General features: G+C 53.4%; 1 protein-coding gene across 1 annotated transcript; it reads left to right on the plus strand.

The window, feature by feature from the left end:
* Positions 1–1,792: 1,792 nt before the first annotated feature.
* On the plus strand, positions 1,793–5,316 carry LTHEOB_8845 (Metallopeptidase; the record flags this gene model as incomplete). The annotated part of the gene is made up of 4 exons (XM_035518367.1): positions 1,793–1,882; positions 1,933–3,806; positions 4,109–4,277; positions 5,131–5,316. 4 exons carry the CDS (start codon positions 1,793–1,795, stop codon positions 5,314–5,316), a joined length of 2,319 nt encoding a protein of 772 aa, XP_035369744.1.
* Between the last annotated feature and the right edge of the window lie 3,786 nt (positions 5,317–9,102).

Genomic DNA, 9,102 nt, shown 5'->3' on the forward strand with positions numbered 1-9,102 from the left:
GAAGCAGCTTCTCCTCCCTTCTTTCTGCCTTCATTTCTTCTTGTTCTCTTTTTGATCCTCCCTGTTTATAAGGGGCAGGCAAGGCGTTGGAATTATTTTTACTGGCGGCTGGGGTGTTACTTGTTTTTCTGGGACAAGGCGTTCTTTTGGTTTGCATAGCGGTGGCGCTTCATTGTTCCAAAGTTTACGACGCTGACGTGCTGGACGGCACCGCAGAAGAAGAGATGATAGACCGGATGGGGTGGTGGGAGGGTCGGCTCACTCGCTGCTCTGATATCCTTTTATTTTCTTCAGGTCAATGATTCTCTTTACGTAACCAAGAGAAATAGGTATATTTATAATGCAGACAAGATTTCATAGTGGGTCTGAGCGCGTTTGTATGTGGAGTGCCATTATATGTTATTTGGTCACGGCAGGTAAATGTTAAGGTGTGCTTCCAAGGGAAATTTTTAACATTAAGTATTCTCGTATGCTGTGAACCTGTTGTGCTACAAGTGTACATGCCGTATATGATTTTCACGGTTTCTTTCGTATCGACGTTTAGTCAATTAGGACAAGTCCAGGTTGTGTAGTCTGAAGTATTGCGGTGTATACATCCGTTATCCCTAGTACCCTTGATGTTCCCGGCTAGGTTGACGTCGAAGGGAATTCACTTGCTATCTATACTTAATAGACGTTTCTCTCCACAGGAGTTACTTTGAAAACCAGTTAGGGCTGAATAGTCTGCTCGTTACTTAGGATGCTTAACATTTAGTCTGCCTTCTTTAACCTTTTTTAAGAGTCCAGGAAGCAGAAGAACGTGTTTTATTTCCACGCCATCAGTACTCAATCAAATTTTGTATATAACTTCATTGGCTGAGGCCTGCTTCCATCGAACTGAGAGAGACACTCGAGTAACATCGAGTAGATCTACAACTTCCGTTGTGGTCTAGGGGCTAGGATTTGCCGCTCTCAGATACAGAGCACTCCTCGCATCAAGCGCCGGCAAGGCCCGGGTTCGATTCCCGGCGACGGAAAGGAAGTCAGTACAGTTCTTTTTGCTTTTTGCTGTCCTCCTGGACGGACTACCCAATGGTGTGCATCTTCTTTTGACTCAGGGATACTTATCCGGACTCGGAATGGCCGGAAGTTTGTTGGTCCTGTGAGCACATTCATTGACTTTTTGAGCAAGTGTAGAGGAACGGTGCAAAAGAAGACTGAAGTGGCGGCGTTGTGAGTCTTGCTTGGGGTGGTGCTGTAGGGATTGTATGCAAATGCAATGAAGTAGGCCACGCGGCAAAGGGTCCATTCGAAGGGCCAGATGGAGAAGGAGAAGCACAACGGCCGGGATAGCGAGGGCTGTGATTGAACGGTGCCTGATCTGAAGCGAGATGCGTCGGGAGCTTGCGGCTTCAGACGATCGGTTAGGCGGGGAAGCTGTGCAAGGGTCCGAGGAGGGGCCGCCCTGCCGCTCCAGCTGTCCAGTGCAGGCCGCGTGCACCGCAGCTCTACCCGCTACACCACCCCAGTCCTCCGCAGAATCCGACCACGCATCGCGCTGCCCAGCTGCACCTATCCCACAAGTACCACATCCTATTTGCCCACCAAAGCGCCCGCCTGGGCGTCCGCTCTCAAGCTGGCGGGCTTACGACAGTCTAGGCTCCTGCTCATCAGCTTCATCCTCTTCGTCACCATCTCCCTCATCTTGGCTTCCTCACGCCTGGGGTATCGTCTCCAAGCGGTACTCGGCTCACTGCGCCCATCTGCCTACACATTTGGCTACCAGCAAGCTCGGCCTTTGACCAACGTCACCATGGCTCCCTCCCAGTACCAGAAGCCGCCCCAGGCCCCGCCGCTGTTCACCCACACCCCGGACACCGTCCTCGAAGAGACGAAGAGATTGGTATGCCTAGCGTTGTGCGCGTGCGCTGCTCAGTGCTGACGGCCTTCCAGATTGCCAGGTCCCGCAACGTCCAAGATGAGATCGTGAAGAACATCACCCCGGAGTCGGCCTCGTTCGCCAACGTCATGCTCCCCGTTGCTCACGACGACAACAAGATGGGAATCGAGTCGCACATCCTTGGCTTCTACTCGGCCGTCTCCACCGACAAGGCGCTGCGCGATGCTTCCAACGACGCCGAGTCGCTGATGGACAAGTTCAGCATCGAAATGAGCATGCGCGAGGACTACTTCAACCTCGTTGATGCCGCCCTTAAGAAGAAGGAGTCGCTCGACCCGGAGTCTCAGCGTCTGCTGGAGAAGAACCACAAGAGCTACATCCGCAACGGTCTGGGCATCCCCGCCGGCCCCAAGCGCGACCGCTTCAAGGAGATCAAGGACCGCCTGAGCGAGATCAGCATCGCCTTCCAGAAGAACCTGAACGAGGAGAACGGCGGCCTGTGGTTCACCAAGGAAGAGCTGGCCGGCGTGCCTGAGGATGTTGTCGGTAACTTGGAGAAGGGCACCGGCGAGAACGAGGGCAAGATCCGCCTGACGTTCAAGTACCCCGATCTCTTCCCTACTCTCAAGTACGCAACGAATGCCGACGTGCGCAAGAAGGTTTTCATTGAGAATGAGAACAAGTGCAACGACAACGTCGCTCTTTTCCGCGAGGCCATTGTGCTGCGTGATGAAGCCGCTCGTCTGCTGGGTTACAAGGACCACGCCGAGTTCCGCATCGAAGATAAGATGGCCAAGACTCCTAAGACGGTCAACGACTTCCTTGGCGACTTGCGCGAACGTCTTGCACCCGGTGGTTTGACGGAGATCAAGAAGCTTCAAGAGCTGAAGAAGAGCGATGTCGAGAGCCGTGGCGAGAAGTACGACGACCACTACTACCTGTGGGACCACCGTTTCTACGACCGCCTCATGCTCGAGAAGGATTATCAGCTCGACCAGAACAAGATCGCCGAGTACTTCCCGCTCGGCCCTACGATTCGCGGCATGCTGCAGATCTTCGAGGAGCTTTTCGGCCTGGTCTTCGTCGAAATCACCGGCGAGGACCGCAGCAAGATCTCTGAGACCGGCAAGGGTTCGGACATCGTCTGGCACGAGGAAGTCCAGGTCTTCAGCGTTTGGGATGACGAGGGCGAGGGTGCCGGCTTCGTCGGTTACCTGTACCTGGATCTCTTCCCTCGTGAGGGCAAGTATGGTCACGCTGCCAACTTCAACCTGCAGCCTGGCTACATCCAGGAGGATGGCAAGAGGAGGTATCCCGCCACGGCTCTCGTGTGCAACTTCTCCAAGCCTACGCCCAAGAAGCCTTCGTTGCTGAAACATGAGGAGGTCGTGACCTTGTTCCACGAGCTGGGCCACGGTATCCACGACCTTGTGTCTCGCACGACGTATTCGCAGTTCCACGGCACCAACACCGTCCGCGACTTTGTTGAGGCACCTTCCCAGATGCTCGAGAACTGGTGCTGGACGCCGTCGCAACTCAAGTCGCTTTCCCACCACTACTCGTACCTCTCTGATGAGTACAAGGCGGCGTACGAGGAGTCTTCCAACGGTGCAGCTAAGCCGGAGGAGCGCATTCCGGATTCCCTGATCGAAAGCCTGATCAACACCAAGCACGTGAACGACGCTCTTTTCAACTTGCGCCAGCTCCACTTTGGCATCTTCGATATGACGGTGCACACCCCGAAGTCCCACTCGGACGTTGAGGCGCTGCCGGTCAGCGAGACGTACAACAAGCTGCGCAAGGAGATCTCCAAGATCGACGGTCCGGAGGTCTTGTCTTCATCGGAGAAGTGGACCTGGGGCAACGGACAAGCTACCTTTGGCCACTTGATTGGCGGCTACGACGCCGGCTACTACGGATACTTGAGGTGAGTTATTTTAGAACTTTGGTCCACTTGATCCCCCCCACCTTCCGCGTTCCGCGCATATATCTCTTCACATATACCCTTGACCGTCACTTTCTACGTTTAATTTCACATGCACTGCATGCTTTGGCTTTGAAGCCTTGCGGGGTCTCGATCACAAGAGCTTGGGAAAAGAACATCTCATCAGAGATGGGCGTATTTCTTACGTCAACTCTGTCTGGCCCTGTTTAAATCCGATCGGATCGTGGATCAGGCGCACAGCACGGCACGCGCGTCAACTGGAGAAAAAGAACTCGGGACAACAGGGCCGAAGGGCGAAAGGCAGTGATGACCGTTGAGGAAGTCTTGGCGGAGAAACTCGCGGCACGAATGTCCGGCTGCTCGCACCTGATTGGCCAGGAGCTTGCTCCGGGCTCCCTCCTGTTCCCCCAGTGCCCTTCGCTCGTCGCTCGCTTCGTCGGCCCCTCCGCTTCGGTGGGTCCGCCGAAACTGCCGTGGCATCGAAATCCTCGATTTTCCATACCCGTGGGCGTATGACGGCATGCATACGGCAACCACCATGCCCGCAACCCCGGTCCTTTAGCCGAACAGATGGGCCGATAGAAGTTCGATACTCTGACCTCACTGGTGGGAGAGATCGACTGTCTCGTGCAATCGTCAGTCGTCCCGGGCATCCACCCGTGGTGCTTCCGGTTGCGTGGGAGCCGCCATTGCTGCCCTCGATCTCTGCTACTTCCCAATCCGGATTGCGAAGCATGCCGGACCGAAACCGGGGGCCATCTCGATGATGACTGTGACAATCAATCCTTTGCACATCATGTGCGCCCCGACTTACGTGGTCGTCCGTCATCTCCGCGTCAGTGGCCATCACAACGGGCTCACAACAAATGGGGCTCAACATCAACAGCAGTCATTGGACAGGACTAGCTAATTGGCGAAGTTACCGTCGCTGAAACTAAGAATCCTCCGGTGGCGAGGCTGCGGCGCACATCATCTTGGCGTGCATCGAACGATGGTCGTGCTGCGCGTTTGTTCCCGAGCCACGGTGCTTTTGCTCCTTTCGTCGAATGGGGTTGCCGGCGGAAGTAGCTCCTTACATGGCACACGTGTGCCAGACGACGTACAACCTGCAATCTCGGAAGATCCGTCAGCGATGCGCCATGGCAGGAGTACTTCTGGCACATCGCATAGAAGATTGCCGCGCATTTTGGTCTCACTGTCATTTTTGTTTTTCCATTTTCGTACATTGCCGTCACCATCATCATCACTATTTCTACACACAGACCAGTCTAGACCCTTTGCTAACTTCAAACCTTACAGCTCCCAGGTTTACTCGGCCGACATGTTCTACACAGTGTTCAAGAAGGACCCGATAAACGGCAAGGAGGGCAGGCGCTACAGGCACACGGTTCTGGAGCGCGGTGGCAGCCAGGAGGAGATGCAGACGCTTGAGGATTTCCTTGGAAGGAAGCCGAGCACCGAGGCTTTCTACAAGGAGCTGGGTCTCGCGTAAAGAACCCCGTATTCCCATCAACCGCACGCAGGTAACTTGGAGTATGGAAGCTACTGTTGGTTAAGTTACGCAGGTAGTAGGCATATCAGGTGATGAAGCTTGTGGATAGTGGGGTTGCTGGTTTATACATATGCCATAAAGTTAGGCGGGACGTCGGAGTCGCGTAGATGAAGAGTGAAAGACGAGAAAAAGAATGAGAAAATAACATCATTAGCGAAATCCGCGCGAGCCAGTGGGTTTGGAATGCGGTTCGTATAATTCGCTCCCGAATAGAGTGCCCTTACCCCGTATTGACCCCGTTCACGCCAAGGATATCTATCTATCCATTTGCCCTCCGCTATAGGGCGGCTGACTAGTGAGCTTGTCAATATACGTATTTATTGTGGAGGCAGTAGCGGACTATGTGGGACTTTAGCACTTTGTGGTACCAAAACTAACGAACAAATGGCAGGTCCAAGCGTGGGTGGGGACCAACATGCGATGTTCAGTGTTGTCGCGAGACCTGTCGTGCCCTCTTTTGGCTAATATCGACTTTTCTGCAGGCAAGTGACAAGGCAAAAAGCACGACGTCGTACGGAAGGGGATTTTCTTTGCCCGTATTAGAATTATCGTGATATGTCGGAATGAGTCATGCTGCAGAAGATCGCTCCTGCAGGGGAAAGCGTGCAAGCTTTCCGGCCCCGAGAGAGGCCTACCTGTGGGCACTACACATTCATCAACAGAAGTCCCAGGCATCAAGACCGCTGACTTCCTGGATTAGCATTTAGCAGCTGGCGGCAGCTAGCAGCGACGGGCGGTTTGATAGCACCTCCAGTACCACCAGTACTAGCGCCATTGATACCGTTAGCAAGTCTTTATTCAAGTTCCTTTTAACCCAGTTAAAACGTGTTTTATTCACTTGAGCTCTCACTCCACAGAAAGCAGTGTTATTGAAAAGGCAAGTCGAAATTTGCGCAGTTTATATACAGTTTTTATAGGGGCGTGTACATACTTACTTGTTGGCTTGTTTACTCACATCTGTACGCGTAGAAACGCGTAGAATAATGAACTTATCGACGTTTCTGAATTTGCCAATCGTATTATGAGCGCGAGACGCGGTAGTAGTGCTAGCGATGCCAGAGATGCCAGAGGTACTCGAGGTGCTAGAGGCAAGTCGAATCGCCGGTTTGCTCGCACGTCTATATTTGCGCTGAACGCTCAGCTAGCCGCTACGAGCTGCCACAAGCCGCCGGAAGCAGGCGGGGATCGTGCTGATGTTTCCCCCCTTTCAACATTGGATTTGCACATCAGTCCTCGCGTCATCCGCGTGCTCACGCGCACACCTACGCCCCGCACTCAATAATTTTTTTTCCGTCCTTGCATCGTACCTGGCTGCCTGACCATACGGCGTGGTTTCACGGAGTAGCATCCGAAAAAGAAAGGAAAAAGCAACGCTCAGCAAAAAATCAGCCAGCCATCCTGCCCGAACAGAAAGCAGTCGCGATAACGGCTGACGTGTTCTGTGCTTTCCAGCAGGGCCCAGAGCGACCGGCTTCCCAGATTGAGAAGGTGCAGGAAATTCGATGCAAGCTGGAGATGGATAGACGGGGGGCCGTACGTATGTACGGAAAGTGAAAATCAGAGAATCGTTCATTCATCTTGCATGCCAAGTCTCACACGCGTTGGCAATATGTAAGAAGACGTCGTGGGGAGATTACTATTCTGTCTAGAATGCCATCATGCACCACTAGTCATGGGGCAAGGAAGTCTTTTTTCTTTCACTAGCCACAACCAACCGGCAGAGCAATGCGCACACTTGCCGATGTGGATCGGGTGTACAAGTACGAGTGAGTAGGGATATGAAGCCCGGGGAGCCGGAAGCAACATGAGAGAAGGCTGCCGATGCATGCACAACTAACTAATGCTCTCCTTCGTCTAAAATCGCCGGAGTTTTACTGGATGGCGGGTTGCTAGGAGCAAGTGTTTCTGCCCGAGACCTGCGGCTAGCTATGCCACTCGGGCATGAAGAGGCTTTTCTCTAACGAATTCTGCTTGCTTTTTTCTTTCGCCAGCTTTGCGAGATTGGTGGCCCAAGCCCGGACAGCCGGCTGCATCCTTGTGCGGCGTGGTTGTGCTCACCTCGGAATTCGAGACATGCCACGTTCACTATTGGGGATACCTAAAGCAGCGGATAGTCGTTAAAGGTAGAAAATATGAGATGATGAAAGATGGTTGGGATCTGCAAAAAAAATAAGGGCAATGGCCCGCCTGAAAATCTCGACGCGCTGACTTAGCAGGATCTGAGATCCGTACCAACCCGGATCGACTGCCCCCTCGAACGTCAGCTGGACATAGTGTAAACGGAGACAGTCTTCTGTCTCTGGCTCAATTAATCGGCTGCGCTAGTGGATCCGGCGTAGCAAGTGAGACGAATCGATTAGGAGAAAACATCGCTGCAAAAGACCCATGCAATGACACGTGAGAGATGATGCCGAAGTTGACGCACGCTCAGGGAGGGAGGGAGCAAATATGCAAGAGCATGGCTATGCAAGTTACGTATGCAACTCCAGGGGAGAAGACAGAGAAGAAGAAACCCTCCAGATCTCGCCTCCCCTGGTTTCTCCCTCCCTCTACCAACTTTATTGTTTTTCTCGTTACCCTTCGCAGCCCGATCATCCGGTACAGAGATCACATCGGGGGAGGCTGCTGGGTACATCGATTTGTGGAACTGAGTGCAATCAATCCGTGCACGACCGAAAGCTCGCGGCATGCAGCTACTGTACACCGTATTTCCGTAAAGCGCAGTCGCCCAGCGATGTTTCACCAAATCCGCCGCGTCTTTTCGATTCTTGATTTCTCCATCCTTTCGTTGATGGTACAGCATCGTCAGGAAGCAATCCTCCGCGCGGAAATCCATCTGGCCTTGTGCGACACATGCATATGTGCGTGCACTCCCATCTGGCAGCCCCAACCCCTAGGATCGCCTCCCGCCCTTCTCCAGGCATACCCAGGTGATCTCATCACATCGCAAAACACGCACGCTGATGCCTATCTCGTAATTCCGCCCGAGCCGTCGTCTTCCCTGCTCTTGCCCAATCACCACGAGCGATTTGGATAAACAGAACGAGCAGGACTCCGTATACCCCACACCCACGACCTACACGCTCGTCTCTCCTGATCCTAGGAGTTCAATCAAGAAAAGAGGAGCAAAGGTAACCACCGCACACCATTGGAGGGGCCGCAAATGTATGAGCAGTCCAATCTGAAACCCTCCTCTAGCCTTGAGTGCCTGCGGCATCGTGACTCGCCAAAAACCGCGCCCTCGAATAATCAGGCGGTCAAGAAGGCGACGACGTGTGATCGGGATAAGACTTGCCTATCCCGGCGACCTGCTTACGAGCGAGCCGGTCCTGCCAATCCGCGTGCAGACTCACTGCAAGCGAATGGTGAGGGGGATTGTGGAAAAGGGAAACAAGCCCGCACGACTCTATGCCAAGACGAAATCTTGTTTATTCCCGGGATGCAGGACGCTCCACAAGAAAAATCTACCAGCTGTGTGCTTCGCACGATCACCCTTATCTCAACTCTTTTCCTTGTTGCCCTTTGAAAAAGAAGAGATTAGAAGCCATGATGACGCGTGCGGAGAAGCCATTTCACTTGTTCTCCATCATTCGACCACGTGGTTGGCGGCATCCCAGGGCTCAAAGGAAGCTAAACTAGGCGCTAAAGGGAATGTTGTGCGCAACAGCCGGCGGGGTGTGATACACATGGGCTAATAAGCACATGTCACTCGAGACAGCCGTACGC

This window comes from Lasiodiplodia theobromae (genome assembly GCF_012971845.1).
Source record: "Lasiodiplodia theobromae strain AM2As chromosome Unknown scaffold_29, whole genome shotgun sequence".
NCBI lineage: Eukaryota > Fungi > Ascomycota > Dothideomycetes > Botryosphaeriales > Botryosphaeriaceae > Lasiodiplodia > Lasiodiplodia theobromae.